The sequence below is a fragment of the Metopolophium dirhodum genome, chromosome 1 (assembly GCF_019925205.1).
Source record: "Metopolophium dirhodum isolate CAU chromosome 1, ASM1992520v1, whole genome shotgun sequence".
NCBI classification, from domain to species: Eukaryota; Metazoa; Arthropoda; class Insecta; order Hemiptera; family Aphididae; genus Metopolophium; species Metopolophium dirhodum.
The window spans coordinates 60415045-60438694 of NC_083560.1; the positions used below are offsets into that span (position 1 = coordinate 60415045).

At 28.1% G+C, this 23650-nt stretch overlaps 2 protein-coding genes across 9 annotated transcripts; one reads left to right on the forward strand and one right to left on the reverse strand.

Moving 5' to 3' along the window:
- Positions 1 to 1311: 1311 nt before the first annotated feature.
- Positions 1312 to 22725, forward strand: LOC132934073 (rho guanine nucleotide exchange factor 11). Of its 8 annotated transcripts, XM_061000350.1 has the most exons (35): positions 1324 to 2289; positions 8174 to 8223; positions 9501 to 9775; positions 9840 to 10054; positions 11013 to 11231; positions 12379 to 12534; positions 13516 to 13591; positions 13938 to 14098; positions 14182 to 14286; positions 14370 to 14483; positions 14553 to 14651; positions 14722 to 14814; positions 14877 to 15070; positions 15132 to 15315; positions 15378 to 15489; positions 15556 to 15720; positions 15784 to 15852; positions 15977 to 16067; positions 16130 to 16208; positions 18336 to 18394; positions 18463 to 18534; positions 18599 to 18810; positions 18885 to 19078; positions 19392 to 19585; positions 19656 to 19881; positions 19998 to 20232; positions 20307 to 20394; positions 20465 to 20593; positions 20657 to 20766; positions 20832 to 20987; positions 21061 to 21231; positions 21295 to 21485; positions 21631 to 21751; positions 21822 to 21889; positions 22014 to 22725. In XM_061000350.1, exons 2-35 carry the CDS (start codon positions 8183 to 8185, stop codon positions 22017 to 22019), a joined length of 4680 nt encoding a protein of 1559 aa, XP_060856333.1. In that variant the 5' UTR covers positions 1324 to 2289; positions 8174 to 8182; the 3' UTR covers positions 22020 to 22725. The 8 variants fall into 8 exon arrangements, 7 of the variants coding, with proteins under 7 accessions (XP_060856333.1, XP_060856334.1, XP_060856336.1 ...); XM_061000351.1 differs by lacking the exon at positions 8174 to 8223 and having other exon boundaries at positions 18602 to 18810; XM_061000353.1 differs by lacking the exon at positions 8174 to 8223 and having other exon boundaries at positions 15556 to 15702.
- On the reverse strand, positions 16614 to 18045 carry LOC132934075 (general transcription factor II-I repeat domain-containing protein 2B-like). The gene has a single exon (XM_061000356.1). The coding sequence runs from the start codon at positions 17680 to 17682 to the stop codon at positions 16981 to 16983; it is 702 nt and encodes a 233-aa protein (XP_060856339.1). The 5' UTR covers positions 17683 to 18045; the 3' UTR covers positions 16614 to 16980.
- Positions 22726 to 23650: the final 925 nt, after the last annotated feature.

Sequence of the window (23650 nt, forward strand, 5' to 3'; positions counted from 1 at the left end):
TGGTGCTTATTGAAGGAAATATTGATGCACCCCGTTCGTTAGAACGACTTGATATTCGACACCCTGGTAGCCAGTGGCAGATCCAGAGTGGGAGCAAAGGAAGCATTTACTCCCCCCCCAAAAAAAAATTAAGCCCTGGTTCCGCCACTGCTGGTAGCACCAGGCTTAAGGGATTATTTCACATTTTTCTCCAGATCAGAATGATATCGATAGGTAATTTGTTCGTACCCTAGTTTCAATACCTCACATATTTTTAATTATTGAAAATCCTTTGTACCTAATTACAATTTATTTTGTTATATCTTACTTTTGTTTATCACAAAATTGTTAGTTTTTATTAGTTTGTTTATATTATTCCAAAAGCCGTTTGGCGTTTATTCCAATAAAATAAATAAAAATAATTGTTTAGAAATAGAGGCTGACATTGCTCGCAACGAACGGTGGCAATAGGTACAGAGTACAGAAGTACTACAGAGTACAGAATCTCCTTGAGTCCAGATGAGCGCAAACGCATTAAACAGTGCGACGTGGTTTTCGATTAAACAAGAAATCTTATTTTTATCTTCAACGAATAATCATAATAGTGATTCGTCGCGCGTTTTTTTCTCTTAGTTTTATACAGTCGTGTGCGTTATCAGCCAGCCGCGGCCGCCTCTCTGATTACCAATGTGCCTGTGTGCAGGCCACTACGCTGCACCTAGCCGGCAGGTGGTGCCCACGTTATTGTATATTATATACCGTATTCGAGCGCGTTACGTGTATAAGAGTTGATAATAATAAAATAAATATATGATGTACGTAATATGTCGTTACACAAAATATTAATATTTTGTTTTAGTTTCGTTGGCAAAACCGAACGAATACGAGTCGCAAACAATTGAACAAGCGATACGAGAAAAAAAACCCGCGTAAAATATTTCCCAATCATCACAATAATAATAATATTGTTATTATTGTTGTGCGCGCGCTCGCATACACACACACTCGCACCATCAGCGCCGGATACGTCGTCGGAGCAGCGGCAACGACGACGGTCAGGTCCGCAGGTGGTGCGGACACGACGGTCGGTGCCGGTGCGGTGGTGGCGGCGGCGACGACGACTACGACGACGACGACGACGATAAATTATAATTGCGCGGCGGGCGACGTCGTATCACACAAACACACGCACACATACGCAAACGGTGACGGCGGCGGCGGTGAATATGTAGGTTTACGGAGTAGTGGCCGGAGCCCCGCGCGCCTCACCACCATCGCCACCGACGCCGTAGTGGCGTACTCGCACCGTTGTTGTAGCCGACGACGGCTGCCGTGGTGGGGATCGGCCGTCGGCGCAGTGTTCGGCCGCAACCGCCGTCGTCTGCTGTGTTTGGGCACGTTCCATCCCCGGCGCGCAACAGCGACAGCACAAGCCACAAGCAGGCAGCGGCAGCACGAGCGTGAGCGGCGGCCGTGTATGACGACGCTTACATCGTATGAACGTTTTTTAACTTTTCTCTTCGTTTTTTTTGCCTCTTTATAAAATCGCGAATAAATTCCCTGTGGTGCGATACGATCCTCGGACACGTCGACGATAAAATCCAATCTTGACGACGAAATCACCGTCGTCGTCGTTGTCGATCTCGTTGTTGTTGTTTACGTCCGTCCGCGGCTCAGTGATAATAGACAGGACCGATAGTAATAATAATAATAATAATCGTCGTGTGTGTGTTGCGCGCGCCAGACGGTTACTTGTTGATTTGATTTTTTTCCCCGATTTTCTTTCTGGACGCGTTTCCCCCGACCACCACCTCACCCTGCACCGACCATACCGAAGCGGATTCGGCGTCGTCCGCCGCGCGTTTTGTGAGCATCTCGCTCGCACGCGTCACACACACACACACACACACTCGCTGCTTCACTCACACTCACACACGCACAGGCACACACACGAGAACGTAACTGGCAAGTACACACTACACACACACACGCAAGCGCGCGCGCGTACACACACTCGCACAGTCACTCTCGCACACATTCACGGACCGGATGCCAAAATAATCGCGCAGCCCGCTTTTCCGCCGGATGCAGTAGTGGCCCGCGAACACAGCAACAGACTCCGTCGAGACACCGATGCGAATACGGTCGACATGTAGACGTCATGATCGACATGATCCTCCGGCCGATCGTCGCCGCCGCCGTCGTCGTAGCCGCCATACCACTTGGCCACCACCACCTCGAGGGTGCACCGTCGTCTTGAACAGCCGCCATGGACCATTCGGCTGCGGCGGTCCACACGTCTAACGAAAGGTATGTACCGCGACCATCGTCGTCGCCGTCGTATAATATAAATTATTATGAAAATCTTGTGTTACTGTTACGTTCGGCGTTATTGCCGCTATCTATAATGTCACTATCGTTGTCGTCGTCGTCCACTAGACGACGGCCTTAGCCGCACATGGTGCATCGTCTGATGGCGTCCTCCGCTGGCCGTCGCGTTTTGTTCATTTTCATCCCTTTGCTCGAGCAAACGGGTGCCTCGAGATCAAAGGTGTGCCCGCTGTCCAGGTTCTGTAGCAGACGAGCACCCCCTAGTTCTCCACTTGTGTTCCTTGGTTTTCAAGGTCGACCTAATAAAACCATCTGCTTAGGTATCTGTTTGGCTTTCTTTCATCGTACATTTCACAGCACATCCTGTTTACAAATTAACAAATGTCACTTTCTCAGTATTACAACATTAATATATTATTCTCTCTGTTTATTTACTTTTTTTTTTAAATTTCGAGGTAATCGAATTGAAACCAAAAAACTGTTTTTATTTATTTGGAACGCATGGATTTCAATCAAGTGTTAACACAATTTCTTGCACTTTGTTTTTGTTCCAAAATAATATTTTCCGTAATTATGAAATATGTTTTCAGATTTGGGTAAAACTAGTATGTTAATCTACCTACCTATATTAATTGCATCTATATACATTCCTTTTGACAGTATTTCTACATTTTATGACCCTTGTTTAACATGTTGAATGTTGATAATAATCAACATAATAATTATTTTTAATTAAATAAGCCCCTGAAGTAGAACAAGTATAATGATTACCTTGCCGTAATAACAATCAATTAAATTTAGGTAGGTACCGAACTAATTATATTATTGCAGACGGTATTTACCTACAAGCTTAAAATATTAATTTACATCTGCTTACGACTAATCTCATATAATTCTTCTAAGTAAAGATAGTTCACTAAAAAATAATAATATACAAATATTTATTTAAGTTATGAGTCAATTTTTAGAGTACAAACAAATATTTAAATAGACACCTATGATCACTGAACTGTCCTTGATGTTAAAATATAATATTAAATAACAATTGTTTTCAATAAATTGATATTTTATTACCTACCTAATCATCTAGCTAATGTTTTTTAATATTTACCCTCATCTTTACATGTACCTATTTGGTCATTATTTATACTTCCCTTGTTTTAATTTCATTATGATAATTGATAATATTCACTAGTGCCGGTATTTTCTAAATATTATTTTACCAATTGACTGTACTATCCATTATAATATAATATATTTTTGTTCTTTTTTATAGTAACCTTATGAGTTAAATTTCAATGTGATACCTACTCAACAAATACAATTCTTAAAAGAATTATAGATAGGTACATAATATCTACTTACATTCTTTATTTAAAAATATAAAAACTAAAGTTAGTCTATTGAAAGACCTAGATAATTTAGTATTATTCTAGAAAAAAAAATATATCTTTGTCATAAAATGTATCTTGTTTATAGGTATATGTACAATGTATAGGTATTAGAACCGGTGAATATAGGTTTCTATTTTATAAAATAGCCGGGTTATTCGGTAATAGGTGTATGCAAAAATCTAATTCTCTAGGTAGATATTGTGTATTTATAAGAAATTGACTTAATTTATAATACATTTAAAGATATAGCTATTCATTATAAATTATAGGTAGGTAATTAATTTAAGTAGTATTTAACTGTTGGATGATTGTTCTATGTTACTCGTCATATGTTATACAAAATAAGAGTTTCTAAAAAAATATTTAAGCACAAAATGTTTTTACAAAATAATAATTGAATGATTAAAATATATAGGGCATATTACCTATATTTAAAAATGTATATAAGTAATATTCAAAAAATAAGGACATTTTTATGAAGGGAGTGGAATAATATAAAAATATACTTATATTACTTATAATATACTTCTGAACTAATGGCTTATAATTTAGGGCACTTATGGAATATGGTAAACAACTTAGGCTACAAATGAGATTTGCTGAAAAAAAAAATACAAAGTTTACATAGTACGTAAACAATTGAATCCATTTGTTATTTTCTAAAAATAACTTAGAATTCATCACATTAAGTTTCTGGCTACCAGACTATTGGCGTCAAATTAATGTTTAGTTTTGAGTAACAGATAACTAATATTTATTTATTTTTATACAGTACACATTTATGTTCTAAGAGTCATTGAATACCTACTTAGTTAATGTTTTTAAAACTTAAATGTCATCAATATTATATTTTTTTTTTTTTGAATAGGTACTTCTATCTAAGTATTTAGATCTACCATGTAAAGTGTACACCCTTGCACAAGTATATTCTGTGATATTTTCATATTCAAAACTAGGGTTTCACTTAAGATATTAAATATATTAATTAGCATTTAAATAGGTATATTTACTACCTAAATTAATTGTCGAAAGTGTAATTAAAAATATAAGGTAATAGGTAACTACGAGGGTAACTATTTATTAAGTAAATCTTGTTTGGGTTTATTTTATTCTTTATAACAATTTTTGACCCTTTATTTTCAGTTTAATAAATTATTCTAAAATCGGGTTAAAAGAAAGAAATTATGGATACCTATGCTGGAATTATATTATATTATACATTTATACTACTTGTGAAAGTGTTATAAAAAAAGCTCCCGTATAAATATTTGATACAATGAAGGTTAATACAATTAAACTACCTATTATTATATATTTATAGAAATATCATCAAATGAGTTTTATTTTTAGAATTATTCTATTATTAATGTGTTTGGGTTATGGTACATGTATTTTAGTTTATTTTACTTAATAAGTTTTTTTTTACTTTATAGATAGGTACATTGATATTGATACAGTTATTACTTTTTACATATTGAAATATATACCTATTATAATAATATATAATAATGAAGGTTTTGGATTGAAAAAAAAATGTATGAGGTTTAACTCAATTGGTTCAGTCCAAACCAAAATTTAAAATAATAATAACTTAATAATTTTACCAATTGCTTATACTTTGCTTTCAAATATTATTTAAAATAGATGTATTATTATGAATTAAGAGAGGATGAACATGTTTGCTGTGAATCTAAATTGGAATGACTAAATTGTGGGGTCATTTTTATGTGAATAATGAGTGGAGTGCCATAATATAACAAATTTTTATTTTATATTTATGAGTTATGAATTATATAGGTAGGTACATAACATAGATACTGACTTTTGAATACCATTTTATTTTTTATGCCTACAGGTAAAGAGAAAAATTTAAGAAAATTAAGAGCTTTCCGAGTTAAAACTAATAAAAACTAGATAGATAATTTATATCTCATGACCTTCTTATTTTTAAACTAATAAATTGCGATGATAAATTAATGAATTTGAAAAAAATGTACGCTGAACATATCTTGGATTATAGGTGTATATACCTATCATGATATTTTCACATGGTATTCAAATTAATTGTAGATTTTAAACATATTTTGTTGAATAGACAAATTAGTATTTGGCCTATTTTTCATTACAACTTTAAGTCTAAATACCTATACATTTCAAATACACTTAACATCTGAATCCTTTATATCAGGTATACCCAACTTTTTTCAACTTGCAGGTCCCATTCGAAATTCATATTTATACTGCGGGACGACTATATTTCACGGTTTTTTTTGTTCATTCTGATAAATATAATAACTTAGTTCACTGAATATTTTCATGCTAGTCGCTTGTTAACTTAGTTTTAGTCAATCTACACCAATGTATAATATTTTATAGTTCTTAAAAGCTTATTAAAATTTTTTTTTAAATTTTTTTTATACTAATTGTATAGGTATATACAAATTTATAATTTTATAAAAATGTCACAGGCTGCATGATTACTTCTGCGAGCCGCGTGTTGGGTACTCCTGCTTTATAACAAATCAAATCAAAAATGTATGAATATTTCAAGTATCAAAAATTATTGGAGTTATATTAAAACCGATTAATTACACAACAATTTTTATTTTTGAAATTCAATTTGAAATAAACAAATAATGTTAATACCTAACCAAAAATTGTGGCATTCTAAAACAGTAATAGATAATAAAATAAATATTTTTGAATATATTATTTGCAAAATAATAACAACGAACATAAATTAATAATAATAGCAATTATAATTATGGTTTAGATTTATATTCTTAAAAAAGTTGATGCTAATATATTCTAAAAAAACCTTAGTACTAATATTTTCCTTATAGGTTCTCTCGAAAAGTGTAAAAATATTTTTTGTATATAACATGAATACTTTTTTTTTTATATATAAACCACCCAAAGGCTTTTAATTATAACGATTAATGATCTTTAACAATACATTTCAAAGGTGTACATACATATTAATGAATAAATATTTTGTAAATATATACAAAAACATGTTTGGGTTATCACTTCTAGTGGAAAAACCCCGGTCTTAGTCTATTGTTTTATACTAAGTCAAATGGTTTTTGGCATTTGAGACCGCCTTATGTCTTGATAGTTATAGAGTAGTTGAATTGCTGCTGGATTGGTGTGTTGACCTTTCGGAAAAACTTAGTTATCTCGTCCTGGACGGTGATTAAACAATGAAATGAAGACCAACATTTCTTTAATCCTCTGAGGACAACATTAAGAATGTACAGCTACTACTCTGAGAGCGAATTAGAAATTAATAAAATATGGAAAAAGCTATACATTTTGGAGGAAGGTTTTTTTAAGTCTGAATTTTAGAGATGACGTATAAATACGTCCTAAATTGGTGTATGTATAATAATCCAAGAAAATGTATTGGTGATAAAACCGTAGATTTATCAATGTTCCCTATGCCAATTTCATTTAAAAATATACTTAAACGAAATTGTTCATCATAAGGTTAATATGCAATAATAAAATTATCATTATATAAATAAACATAACAATATTTCTTTGATAAATAAATATGGAACCTACATAAATATAATATTACATCAAACTACTCCGATTGTGTTAGTAAATTATTGAATAAAAAATATATAGTATAGGCATATATATATTATATTATAGGCACCTAAGATAATAAAAAAATAACTGTAGTAATAATAATAATTATTTCCCACAATTATTTAAAAAATATTCCTTATTTTCTGAATTAATCTTAAATAGGTATACAAAAATAACTTTCCTGTGAATTCTGTGTTTAATCTTTATTTTTAACTCTCATCAAAACTGCATCACTCTAAGGCAAAACTTCAAAAACATAAAAATCTGGACTCTAATTCTAATTGGCACTCCATTTTTATCAAATACAAATTTTCTGTTTTTTCTTTTTGTGTTTCATAGGCTCTAGGCTATCTGTAGTCAAACACAATATTATAAATATAATCAGTACTTATACCTATAATTATAAAATTTATAATTAATGTATTATTTTTAAAAACTATTATATTTATAATTTTTAAAAATTATGCACAAGATTATTACTATTCATCTTCTTATGATAAAAAAAACTTTAAACATTCCTATTTGATTTCTAAAATTGGTACTTATAGCCGCTAATTTTTTGAACTATATTAGCAATTTTTATAAATAAACATAATTTCTAATATGATACCGATTGTGAATCTTATTTCTCTGTCTGTCAATTAAAGCGGATAATACAAATGTGTCATGACATACATATGTTGTTAACTAAATTTTATCATATTGTTACAAAATATAATAATAAATTCTAGACATTTAAAAAATTTTACATCCCTTTACCTTAGGAATTGAAAAAAACATTTGGTAAAATGTTCATTTGATGACTTACATTTGATAAGCTTAATCAACACTTACTAAGTAATAATAATTTTAATTTAAAAAATGTTATGTAGGTTATATCAATGCATTTAGATGGACTGTGGCTAAAAAAAAGTCATGAATGGTAATGTTTTGCATTTGTTTTTTATTACCCTACTTATGTCCCTACTTAGTAGCCTTTGGAGTTTGGACAGGTGCATGTGCATGTGTAATGTCTTTCCTATAATTGTATTTACTTAATTTCAATAAATTTGTAGATCTGCCATGTGGTATATTTAAGTATTAGAGAATTAAATATTAATAATTATTATATTTAGTGTATTTTTTTAATTAATATACAGTAGAATCTTAAACATTAGAAATTCAAAAGAATATTTGAGTTTTCCATATGTAAAATGTTTTTATGTGTGTTAGGTTTGATGATATTCATTTGGAAATTAGAAAAATAAATAATTACTATAGTGTTGATGTTAGAGAAAATTTAAATTTACTGTGAATTTAAATATATACTTAATTAATATAGGACTAATAAGTTGGCAATAAGAAATAAAATTAATATACCAAGCTATTGTACATTTGTATGTTTTAACTGACTTTCAGTCCTAATTATCATGCTAAATTAATTAGGTATCTAAAAAAATATAAGTAAATTTTATATAAAAGTTATTTAATAAGTAAACATTGATAACAATTAATTTCCTACAGAATTACAACTATTGAGTATTATTTTCTCAATACCTAAAGGATTTTTTTAATAACGATTGTTGTTATTTGTTAAATTAAATACACACGGGTATAACCAAGTTGCCAAGTTGGTATCATAATCAAGCATTAATTTGATTTTACATATACATGATAAATTAATTATTTTGTGTGTTGATATTTTGTTGTGCTCTATTTTATGTTTTCATCATAAAAAATTTAGTAATTTGATAACTCATCAAAAAAAAAAATGGTTTTATAGAATCTTTAATAGATTTTAATTAGACTATATTATTATTATTTTTGAATATGAATCGATATATATATAAGTATATAATTCATGTACCTCCAACCTATATTAGTATTTGCTTAATATGTTTTTTTTTTTAAATTAAATAGATTTTTAAACTTTAACTTTTATATACCTACTATATTTCTTCTTTGAATATTATACTTAATTGTATAAAACCTTTATATAGTCAAACATTAAATTTAAATAAATCAATTCTGTGGAGAAAAAAAAATTATATTATTTCAAGTCAATGAGAAAATGAATAATAAATGTAAATAAATAGTCATCTATTAACTTTAATTTTTTTAAATTTTTTTGTCGTGTATTAAATCTATATTATTTAAGTAGTAATTAAAAATTTCTAAATTCAATTCATTAAGTCTAATAGTGTATTCTATATTTTACAGGCCATCTGAACATTTACTTCCTCAACCTTTGATTGCAGAGGCTCTAGATACTCCATCAAATTTACCATCTACAACTACATTAACTGTTTTAGTAGTTAAAGATGAAAGAGGATATGGCATGAAAGTGTCTGGAGATAATCCGGTATTTGTGCAATCTGTTAAACAAAGTGGGGCTGCAGAAAAAGCAGGCTTACATAGTGGTGATAAAATTATTAAAGTGAATGGTGTTAATGTGACACACTCTACACACACAGAAGTGGTTGAACTTATAAAATGTATGTATACTTTTTAAATGCATGTAGCGTCAATTTATGACAATTGTATGTACCGTATTTTCAGCTTCCACCCAAGTCGAATTAACAGTTCAACAAAGGCCTTTGTTTATAAATTCATCAAATCCTAATTTAACATTACCACCTTTGCCTTTACCGACAATGAATTCTTCTACTGTATCTCCAATAACACCGTGTTCTTCTGTAACACCATCCAGACCTTTGCATCACCATCATTCAGCTCCTGCTCGTGATCGAATTACAGGACCTCAACCTGTTGATGTATGTATTTTAAGCCAAATTATTTATTTGAAACCTAAATATATTATAATGTTCTTTGTGTTGTTTGAACGGTGAATGTTTAAGGTACTAATTAGTAATTGGTAAAATTTGAATGAAAATAATTTTATCAATTACTATTTTAAGTTTTGAAAAACAGTATTTATTAATATAAAATGGTACACAGTGCATTAAAAATAATTCTTCAAGCATGAATTCTTCACTATACCATTGTGCCACAAGAGAATGCAACTGCTATGCGCATCCGATTGATTTGCTCAAGCAGCACCAATTTTCCCCTTCCCAGCAGTCACCAATCACCGTATAACATGTCACAGGTAACTATGGTGGTCGACAGTGGCGCACTTTAGACCAGTTTTCGGTGGCAAATGCGCGAACTGAACACAATTTTGTCGGCGATAGGTTGCATTCTCTAGTGGAGTATGGTTGCATTCTGGAGTATAAATACTATAATTTTGATTATTTAATTATATACACTTATATAAATTAAAAACAATTTTAAAGCAAGCATTTGGTAAAAAGTTCAAGACACTAAGATTCTATATACTAAGTTTTATTTATAGAATCTGGTAAGAAGCTGCTTTGCTTTACAATTTTAGTCCTGTTTTGAAATATATTAAATTCAAATTTCACTGATATTATAATACAATATATAATTTATATATTTATAATATTAAATTCTATAAATGTCATAATATTACACAAATTAATTTAAATTTTATCTTAATTATTTAATTTTATTTATGATAAACAAATACAGTTAAAATTTGTTCAGAAAAATAATTTTTTTTATTATTTAAGAATTTAGTTCTAATATTAGTGATACACTGATACATAATAATATCTTTATTGCAAAAAAAAAAAAAAAATGTTAAGGAAAGAAATTTAAAAAAGATAATTAGATTAGAAAAAAAGATTAATATTTTTATAATGTTTCAAGGTGGAACAAATGAGGCATGTTGAACTAGAACGATGGCAAACATTCAGATTAATGTTAGAAAAAGAACAGAGGTATGTGGAGGTATTAAAAAAAGAACTTCATAGATCGTCTTCGGATGTATCCAGTGGTGATAACTATAAATTGAAAAGAGAATTGACTGGCGCTGAACGTCGAGTTAAAACACTGCAAGACCAGTTAACTACGTTCAATGAAATACCGGTAGTGTACAATACTTATTTTCTTAAGGTTATGTGTATTATAATGGGACAATTATTATATTTAAATACAGTCGCATGATCTATTTTTATAGAAAATTAAAATATTAAATTTTTGGTGTTGACTATTAATTTAGTATTTAGTACATTAGCAGATTTTCGATAGTTTAAAACTTGAAAATTTAATTTTGTAACAGTTACACCTAAATGTGAATACTTTTTATATTGTCTAGAATTTGCGATTATGTTACATATTGTAGTTTGAAGTGTATAGTAATTTTAGTTTTTGGTTTGTGTTTTATGATCATATAATGTGTTTTAATTATTGAAAGTACTAACATGTTTTACAAACATAAATTTATCTTATTGTTTATAAAAAATGTTCGTCAGTTTTGATTTAACACTTCCAGTGCCATAGAAATGTGTTGATAAACATAAATTGAAAGATGATATATTGATGTTCCGTTGTGCTAGAGGTGGGTTAAACTGCTAGATGTTCGAAAAATCAAACTGAACTTATATGTTCAGTTTGAGTTTGAAAGTTAAACCTAGTTTTTAAAAAACTTAACTTGAACAAACAGTTGGACATTTTATAATTAATTCAATCTTAAATACAAAAACTCTGAAAAATTCTGGTTGAACATACTATTAAAAAGTTTAGTTTAATGCCACAATATTTTAGTTCTATCCACCTCTACTTGGTACATTTTATTTATTATTTAATTCTACGCTGTTACAGTTAGTTAAATAAATACAATAAAAAAAAATATTCAATGTTTTATTTAAAATTGATAAAACATTAATTAATATTTTTAGCCAATTTAAACTTAATTGAATTGATAGTATAAACTTAATATTTGAGAAAATATATTAGATTTTTATCTTTAACATTATTTCTATAGCACTACATGATGTCTGTTGAGTCGTTGGCTCTAAAAGTACAACTAAATGTACATATCTGCATTCTATACAATTTAGTTTAAATTGATATTAGCACTTGCTTAAGATATTTATTTTGATATTAATCCTTTTCCTTTTCATCCCAAACTATTGTTATATTTTTACACCTTTAATACCCTATTTCCAATTCTAAGTGTTTTGTACTTTTTTTTTGTTTAACACGATCGTATGCATATTTATTATGTTGACAGCTTTGTAATATTGTTGCACAAGCATCTTCACTTCAACCTCCTCCACTACCACCAAGAAACCCACCACCACTACCTCCTAGAAATCCAACGGCCCCTTTGATTAGTGATAAGCAGTCGAATAATTCACATATCACTGGTGTTAACAATAGTCAAACTGTAAGTACGCGAAAATTGTTTAAGACAATTAATACCCTATTATGTCTTAAAATATTCCCATATTATATTACTTAATTTACTTGTTTCTAAATTTAATTTAAAAAAATGTATTTTATTTACATTGAATCATACAAACCTTAATAGGCGCAAAATGAAACTGTTTTTAAAAGTATTCGTATTTAAAGTCACCAATTATACTTTGAATACAATAAAAATATACTCTGTCTAACTTAAAAACCCAATTTTTAGTGACTATCATCCACCATGATTTCTGTAACACCCCCAGCTTTATAAGAAGCTCCATCTGCATGAACTCTATTCAATGTTGACTGCCACCAATCAAAGTAGGAAATAGTAAAAATATATTCTTGTGTACGGCAGAGTATATATTTTAATATGTAGATTAAAAATGTAAAACATTATGTAATGCAATACTAAAAATAATATATTTTATTATTAAATACCGATTAAAGAGTACTATTATTAAGTTAATACACTAAAATGGTTGTATGGTTGAATTAAATAAAATAACCGCTATATTAATTATTTTTACTTTATAATATTCTAATCATTTACACCTTAAAGTAATATCCAATTCCATACCACATGTTAGGTTAGAAATTATTAACTATGTTTTGTATGTTTTCTCTCCAACACAAGTTTTGCTTGTGAAACCAATGGAGGTAGGTACTTAAGTATAAATAAGTTTGTTTTAAAATATTTATTATTGCATGATGATTTTATAAAAATGTGATTGTGTATTTTCATGTGATTTTTGTAAGATTAATCACTTATATTATTAATGTATGTAGATCTTTAATATTAGTAAAGTTCTTCTTGGGTATATGGGTTTTTATTTCTTAAACTCTTTTTTGATAAATTTGTATTTATCATTAAAATTCTTATGATTCTATAGTATAATTATTCTTTTATTTGTGTATCTATACTTCCATTGCATTTAACTACTAATATTTCTTTCAGGATTCTCCTAACCTTTCATTGTGTCATCAACGTACAAAGTCAAATCCTGATCAACTTAGTGAAGGTAAATCATTAGGTTAGTACTTGAACTATCTTAATAGATATTAAATGCAAATCATAATTTTGAACAGTTATAAATACTATAGTATTAGTAATATAGAAAAAAAAAATTGTAACATTAAATTAGATATTATACTAGTCAGTATATTTAAAAGATAAAAACACATTTTTTACTTCAAAACCAGTATCTAATATGTAGCACTGTATCGTGTCCAGCTCTTGTATTGTATTTATTGGATGTTGAATTATTCATTACTTAGAAATATTATACTTGAAATTATTTTATTTTTTCCATTGCATTTTTATCTTAGATGTATTTTTGTGCACGGACTTAACGTCATAATTTGTATTAATATTTACAGGTAGTAAAAAGTTAAGCTTATCTGAATCCTTCAATGATTTGCATTTTGTAAAACACTCCAAGGGTGGATTAGCTTGGGATGTAGTATCACCACCTCGTCAACATTCTCCTAACAGATCTCCTGATGTAGCAAACCCATGTGATAAACCCCACATAGATATGGTAATATTATTATTAGTTTTTTTTTAAAAATATTTTTAATACAATATATTATTCTATTATATTAATATGTATATATTTTTTAGAATAAATATGGTGGTGATCGATGTTCAGTTGATTCTTCAGATCTAAAACTAACTCAAACTCCAATAATTTCGATGGAGGATGATGAAATTTCTGATCAGGAATCTGTAAGTTTTTTCAAAAACTATAAAAAAAATATTTTTGTATTAATACTAATACATTTAAAATAATTAATCCATTATTTTTCCAGAGCCATTTAGAAGAACATGGCCCGTTTAAAAGTTTTACTAAATTAGTAGAACACAATGCACATCTAGCAGTATTTTTAAACTATGTTATATCGAATAGTGATCCCTCAGCTTTAGTATGTATACTAAAAATCTTTAAACCACTTCAAGAAAAAAATTTAATTATTACAATTTTATGTTGACAGTTATTCTATTTGGTAACAAATTTATTTAAAGAAGGCAATGCCAAAGAAATGAAAAAATGGGCGTATGAAATCCATTCCAGTTTTCTAGTGCCTTGTGCTGTAGGTTTATAATATTTTAATTTATGTTTGTACTAAAAATAAGTTTAATTAAATTATTTCTTAATTATAGCCATTGAGACTGACTAATATTGAAGAGAATCTTGTTCGCGAAATTGATGACATTTTACAAAAAGATTCGGATCGTGAAGAAATTTTACGTAAAGTAAGTTTAATAAAATTTGATTATAATAAATATTCATTTTTTACATCAAATCATTATTGTAGGTGTTTTGGAAAGCTCGAACCAAAGCTAAAGAAGAGTTAAATGAACAGCTGAGTGATTTTCGTCATAGACGAACAGCCGGTTTAGGCACACTGTTTGGCCCACCTGATTTTCAACTTGATGATAGTATTAATGATAAAGTAAAAGAATTAAAAATAATTGAAATGATTCTTGTTCCTAATATGGAACCTTTTATGTAAGTATTTATCATAATATTACATTTATGTCATTTTTTTAATATTTATGTTATTTTTTAGAGAGGATATGGACAAAGAGATTGTAGACGATAGAAGATTTACAATGGCAGCTGCACTGGCTACAGTTATGAGTAAAATATTTGGACTTCGGGGAACTCAATTTAGTTCTCTTTTAGATCGTTGTCCTACATTTGTTTCCAAAGAAAAATCTCTGAAAGCTAAACTTATTGGAAAATGTCGAAAAGTAAGTACATTCTATTTACTTTTTGAAATATTATTGTAAAACGAATTAAATTATATTTACAGTTTACTAACAAAGGACATCATTTTGTCGCTCATCAGTATTTCACTGTGACTTATTGCAATCATTGTCAGTTAATTATTTGGGGAATTGGACCACAAGGTTATCAATGCACAAGTATGTTAATACCATCAAATTAATTATTAAAAATCATAAAAATAATTAAATATATTTTATTTTTAGATTGTATTTTAAATATTCATCGTGTTTGTGTGAAAGTTTTGGATGAAAACTGTCCTGGTCCAATAGTGAAAAAAGATAAAGCCAATGATCGCATTAGTAAACTTATGGATAAAATTCGACCTGAACGCGAAACTCGAAGAAAACCTGGTTTGAACTTTGTTCAAAGTAATAAGTTTGTTTGGTGAATTTAACATATTAATTAATTTTTTTTTTTAAATCTGTTTTAAGTTGAAAAATCAAAGAGACAATCTGAAGACTCTGGTGATATAGTTGGGGCCCTTCCTGAAAAAGATTCCGGTAATGATTCAATTACATACAAATACATAAACTATTTATTTGTATATGAATTTTTAAAAAATAAATGCTATTTGTATATGAATATTATTATTTTTTTAATTAATTAAAATGTTATTGCATACAGATCGAACGAGTTTAAGCAGTAGTAGTTTTCATTTTAAAAATGATGATAGTTTTAAATCGGAAAGAGGAGATACAAGTACAATTGAAGAAATGTAAGTTTTAATATTTTCCACGACCAAATATTATGTCAGTCATCTATAACATTTTATTTTAGGTCTCATTGTCCAAAACTAAAACCAACAGGAATCTCCATAAACCGATCTGAAAGCTATAAAGAACGTATACACCAAAAGGTATTTATTGTAAACAAAAGAAAAGTAATTTTTTTAATAATAATTCATTAAGCATTTAATTACTTATTACAAATTTGCTGTCTCCGCATATATAATACATTAGATTCTTCTGGAACAATCTCAATTTAAGATAATTTATATTATAATATCTTACACTGCGATGTCTAAGTAATAGCTTTGTTCATTTTAATAACTTAGTGTTAACGCTATAGTGTACAAGTGCTTCAACATTTTTCAACTGTGAATGTGAGTGATAAGGAATTTTCAAAATATTGTGTTTTTATTTTATGAACATGGTCTTTTCTTATCACAAAAATGTAGGTATGTGAGTCCCATCAGGTAATCTATGGTTAGCCCCCTTCTTCAGAGCGACTAAAGGGCTCTTACATATTTTGCTTTCTATCGCCAATAGTTTTTAAAATATTCATATTAGGAACACTGTTCGTTATCATGTTTAATAAATAATAGGTGATTTAATAAATGAAACAAGCAAAATGACCTTAATTCTCTTAAATTCAAACCAGTTATATTCAACCTACTATATCAGGGGTGGCCAAATCACGGCTCGCGAGCCGCATGCGGCTCTCGTCACAGTCGTATGCGGCTCGCGGTCTTATTTACAAAAACCAAAATATTTTAATTTTTTTTGTTTACATTTATAAAAAAATGTTTTTATTGTATTTATTTAAGGCTTAGAACATAGAATATAGATTAAATCAAACAAAAAAAAATTAATTAATATGAATAATAAATTAAAAAATTAAACATTAAGCTAATTTTGTTTGCGTGGTATTTTTTTCGTGTCTACTTTTTTAGTAAGCTTCTTAAGATCTGGTTGAATTGATGTAAGAGCAGTTCTTAGTAATTCTGTAAGATGATCATCAGTCAAATTTGAACGATATTTTGACTTAATTATTTTCATTGTTGAATAAAGTGATTCACATGAAAACGTCGTTCCAAAAATTGATATCAATTTTACCGCACAGTTTTTAATATTTGGGTATTTTAATATAGAAATATGCTTCCAAAATTCCAATATAGAGGGACAATTGTTTATAAACTGCTTAAGACCTTCATCTTCTAATAACTCCAAGAGTTCTATTTCGAGATCCGCTTTATTTGTGATGATAGGATGTGATAATGGACATCCCTTTTCAATGACATTAACTAAAAATGGATTTTCTAAAAATCCGAATGAGGGTTTTAATGCCTTTAGGTCTCGAAATCGTTCTTTGAAGTCGGTAAATAGAAATTCAAGTTTAAGTACATAGTCGTCACAATTAATTTTTATTTCTGATTCTATCAGGCACGCTTCTATTTTTTCTAAACATGAAAAGTGAGTAAAATTGTTTGATTGTAAATCTCGTATGAAAAGTTTTAGTTTATTTTGAAAACTTAATACTTTTTGCCCTAGGTCATTAACTAATTTATTTCGACCTTGAAGAGATACATTTAATGTTGATAAATGTTGCATGATGTCGGTGAATAATGCCAAATCTCTTAACCAATTTGAATTTGAAAGTTGAGGAAAACTTTTATTTTTTTCTATTAAAAATACTTTGATTGGTTCTATTAATTGAATGTTTATCGGCTGTTTGCTATCTTTATTACTTTTGTGGTATAAAAGTACAGATTAGATAATTTGGCTCTTGATATAATTTTATTAATACATGTGGCTCGCGTACATAGTCATGTTGGCCACCCCTGTACTATATTCTACTATAATCTAATATCTTCTCAATAAATTAATTTGCAATTAATAATTTCCTTTAAGAACAATTTTGGCTTTATCATATTGTAATAAAATACATACATACTACATGCAGTTTATACATTTCAAAATACATTTCAAAATTAGAAATTAGGAAAGTTGACATGCTGCTCTCTGACTTGGCAAGCATTTTTTTTGTAAGTTGTTAACAATTTATTATCTTGTATTTTAATCAAGGAATGAAATTAAAATGTAAGTAAATTCCTTTAATATAAACGTTAAAGGAATAGTTTCTTATATTGTACCAATTATTTTAATTGTATAAAAAGACAGGGACAGCAATTTAAACTAAAATTAGTAGATAACTAAGTTGAACGTCATTACTAACATTTATAATAATAACTTTTTATTTGTAGCGTCAAATTCGAGAAAGAAGGAAAACCAGTGATCCCAATCTCCCTTCAAAATATAAAAAGTTAGTGTCCCCAAGAAGATAAATATTTACTAATTTATTTATTATTAATTATGATGTATTATTTTTAGTGATGTGGAACACGAAATGCAGTTTTCATTTGCACGTTCTGATAGCTCCTCAAATTCTAATTTATCAACTAAGTAATTGGTTTTTTTTATTCAACTGATGAACTTAAATGACTTACTGTATTTACTTTTTAACTAGAAGCTTGGACAGTCGTAGTACATCTTTGGAAGGTATTGGACAAGGTGGAGAGATGACATCTTGTTTAGATAGTGATTCTGATGATGAATTAGATTTACCTGATTGGGCCAGTAATGTTCCAACTGAAATATTGGATCAGTTATCATCTAAAGAGAAAAAACGTCAAGAAGTTATTAACGAACTTTATCATACTGAAAGATCTCATATTCGAGGTAAATCATTATTTTTAGTTTGTTATATGGATTTGTATATATTAAATATTTAAATATACTTGTATAATTTTTAGGGTTAAAAGTTCTGGAGCATGTTTTTCATCGACCTATGAGAGAACTGCAGGTATTACCGCAAGACCAACTTCAACTGTTATTTGCCAACCTTGAACAAATGTTTGAATTACACTCTCAATTTTGTAATGCCATGAAAGCAGTCAGGAAAGACAATCAAGTTGTTCAAAATATTGGTCATGTTTTACTTAATACTGTACGTATTGTTTATTTTTAAATATAATTTATTAGGATACTCACATAAAATCCAGTAACTTTTAATTATTTTATTGGAAATGATAGGCTAAATATATGATAGGTATAATTTTACCTAGTGACTTAAATGTCTTGGTATGGAACCCTTCAAAATTACTACTTTATGATAAGATATATTTTCATTTTTTCTAAATATTCAACTTTTCTTAATTAATTTTTAATAAACAGTTGAGTGATTTACTTATAAAAATTAGTAAATTATTAAATATGTAGGATAATATTTTGTATGTTATTTAAAATCTTATAATTTACAGTTTGATGGATCTGCTGGAGAAGTATTTCAAAAAGCTGCTGCTACATTTTGTGCTCGACAACAAATAGCTTTAGAATCTTTAAAAGAAAAAAGGAAAAAAGATACAAAATTAAATATATTTTTAAACGAAGCTGAGGGTAATCCTGTGTGCAAACGTTTACAGTTGAAAGACATTTTACCTACTGGCATGATAAGGTAATATTACTTATTATTTAACCATCATAAGACTAAGCAAATACTAATATATCTACGTTTTTAATTCTAGATTAACTAAATATCCATTACTATTTGAAAGTTTGGTAAAATGTACTTCAAATGAAGAAGAATTATTGAATATCAAAAGATCGTTTGAGAGAAGTAAAATTATTTTAAATCATGTAAATCAAGCAGTACGTGAAGCAGAAGACCAACTTAGATTGTCTGGTATTCAAAAAAAATTAGATGCTTCTCCATTTGAAAAAGTTGATCATCCTCTAAGTGTTGACTATAAGGTGAAGAAAATAGTCAATAATAATCAATTATATACATATGACTGTCTGAAAATAATTTTGCTTTATTTTAGACACAAATTATGATCATATTTTTTTTTTATTATTGTTTATTATAGAATTTAGATGTAACAAAACATAAATTAATACATGAAGGTGGCCTGTGGTTAAGAATTGGCGGAACTCGTCAAAAAATGATTGAACTGCATGTATTGTTGTTAGAAGATCTAATTATTTTGTTGAACAAGGTAGATGATAAATATGTTTTAAAATATTATGGTTTTCAAGATCGTACTCCTACTTTAAGTCCAATTATTAAGATGTCAACAGCTTTAGTCAGACACAATGCAGTGGGTGAGTGTTAAAAGTTGTTTATTTGCTTAAGAAATGTGCATTGATATTATCATTTTAAATTTTATTTATTTTAGACAAAAAAGCTATGTTCTTAGTAAATACATCACTAGCTGGTGCTCAGATATATGATTTAGTTACAACTTCATCAAATGAAAGAAAAACGTAAGTCATTATATTTTAACCATTACTACTTATTTTTAATAACCTAAAATATTCCTTTATATTATATTAGATGGTTTCGTCATATCTCTGAAGCAACTGAATCCTATAAAGCTCGTGAAGGAAAAATAAAAAAACAAGAACAGACCTCTCATCATGTTATTGATTACGAAGACATAATACAGGGTACTAAAAAAAAGTCGTAAGTAACATTAAGTTGCTTTTTTGATGCTTCAGCCTTATGTTTTAATATCTATAATTTCAGGGTGACTGATAATTGTTCAGAACCTCCTAATAATAACAATAATAATAGTTTAAATAGTTCCCAGTTATCCACTTCATTAGACTCTAGTAATTGTGATACATCTAAACATGGTAATTAAAATAAATTGTTTTGTATCAATGAAATATTTCTGTTACATAAATATTTGTTAAATTAGGTAATGAAAACTTTCCAAATAGTGGTGAAGCATTGACAATCGCTAACAGCACTCCTGTGTTGTCCAAAACTCAAAAAAGTCCATTAATTGAGCCATCTGAAGTATTAGTGTCACAAAGTTCTGTACTCAAAGCCGAACCAGTAATCACACACCTTGGTATGCAATATTAATTAATCAAAGGTACTTGTTAATTTGATAATGTTAATAATAATATTGTTACATATTATAGAAAAATTACGTAGAAATAATAGAGTAATTGAAGAAGCATTAAATGAACGTTTACAATTAGTTGCTGATATACTAAAAGTGCCTTTATCAATCCCTAATAAGACATCTGATGGTCAGGAAAAAAACATTTCAGACGAGCCAAACGAAATTTTACTTTCAGCAGTTTCTCAAGGTAAATTGAATGATATATATTTAATATGACTATAACATATTCTAATTTAAATATACATTTTAGGAAATGAAATCATCACAGTATTAAATGAATCACTTAGTATGACTGATGTCGATGCTATTGCCGCAAGTTTGGGAACATCAAATTTAACGTCAAATTGTAGTTTATATAAAGCCTATGCTACTCAATTGTCTCGGATCACTAAAGTAAAACCAATTGTTGCTTCTTTGAATTCTCAAATTACAGAACTTTTGGTAAGGAAACATTTAAAAAATATATATTATGTCATAAAATTGTATCCACTTTATATTCTAGAGTAATAAATAATAACCATATCAAGATAGTTATCGCTGAAAGTGTTCACTTAATTTATGAACTAATTATTTCTATCTATTTTAGATATCAACTACAAAACATGGTAAACTAGAAGAAGACTTACGTAAAGAACTTCAGACTTATCGAGAAAGACTACATGCTTTTCAAGAAAAATCCATAGGATCTACTAATACTGAAAAAAATAGTAAATATAAATTATAAATTTAATAATCATTTCTACATGTCACATTTTAATAAATATTGTTTTATTTTAGAAACTGAAAGTTCTGTCAACAACGCTTCCACTATCAACAGTTCAGAGAAAAATGGCTCATCATTAGAGGTGAGATAAAGCAAATGTTATTTTTTCTTCACGCTTAGTGACAGGCTCTTGTTAATTATTTTTTTGTTATTTTACAACTTGTTTCATAGCATTTATACTTAATTTAAAGATTTGCTGTTCACAGGTATGAGTGTATTTATTATTAAACATCAATACATAATATACACACTTTACCAATATATATGTCATATCATGCCAATACGTTTTCACTGTGTCATTACAATAGTCTACCGCTTATAAATTGTATCAATATCTTTTAAATCTTTAAATTGAAAGTATATATTTATTTATTTATATTTTATTATTTTATTTAAATGATAATTTTTCATAAAGGTAACTAACAAATGATCATTGTTTTATTTTTTTTAAACATTATTTTGCGTCCTGTTTTATTTAATTTTTTTTAAGACTGTGTAAAAAAACCTATACGATTATTTTAATAAAGATAACTTTACATCTTAACTTACGATACCTTAATATCTTTAAGATATTGCTATTATTTTTATTATTTATTTATTATGATTTTTTTTTTTTTTTTTATTGCTGTTTTAAATTCAATGTAAGTGTTAATACCTTTAGTTATATGTTTTTATTACTACTTAATTTAATTGTATGTTTTTTTTTTTTAGTTTTACATATTAAGTGTTACTTGTTACCATATAACAAGGTTTGCGTAATTTGTTAATATGTTAAATTAATTTAAAAACAAATTAAATTGTAAGCTTTATTATTTGCTAAGCCAATATGAGACTAGCTTCAAATACAATTTTACACTATTCAATGTTTAAACATGAAAAACTTTATTTTTTAAATATATAAATTAATTTAATAGCACAGTAACATTTTTTTTTTTATGTATTATATTTTTTATGGCATTGTATCATGTTACTCATTGGTACAATATCGGGCCAAAAGTCTTATTGGTTTTACAGTGGTGTCTATAATTTACAAAAGAATGTATTTCAATATAGTACTTATTGTAACAAAATTTATAATTTTATTCAGTGTCATATCTAAGATTTTTAAAGGGGGTTGGCTAATATATAAATTTGGTATATTACTATATTAATTGAAATATAGTTTGGGTTATTTATAAAAAAAAAAATGATCCAATAAAAACAATCGTCCAATTAAAACATATTTCTCTATTATATGTATGGAACATGATATTAATATTTTTTATATAACACGTGCTAAAAGAGGTGGTGGCATATCCCCCAAACACTACCCTCTTGTAGATGCAATTGATTTTATGTGAACATTGAACAACTTAGGTTACAAATAGCATAAGTATGCTATACTAAGGTGTATGCTTATTAATTGTATCAAGTCGATGACATTCTTTTGGTAATTGATTCAATACCACAATGCATAAAGTGTGCACAATGAATTTAAACACATCACAGATATGTAATATGTAATTATTTAGTAGTTTTAGTATAAAATCTTTAAAATCATTAGTATAATAGACTATTTATAACTTCGGACATGAGGTTTCTTAAATCTTAAAAATAATTCAATAATTAATAACTAACTTAATTATATCTTCTATAATTATTAAAAATTACTTACAAAGAGTTTTTTCTTTTATTTTAGTTTATTATAATTTTTTAAAGATACAATGAGTGCATCTAAAACTATCTGATTGGAAGTGTAATAATATAATGATACCTACAAACTATAAATAATAAAAAAATTAAAAAAGTTAATTTTCGTTTTCTAAAATTGAAAAAATTCCTGATTTTTAATTTAATCTAGTTG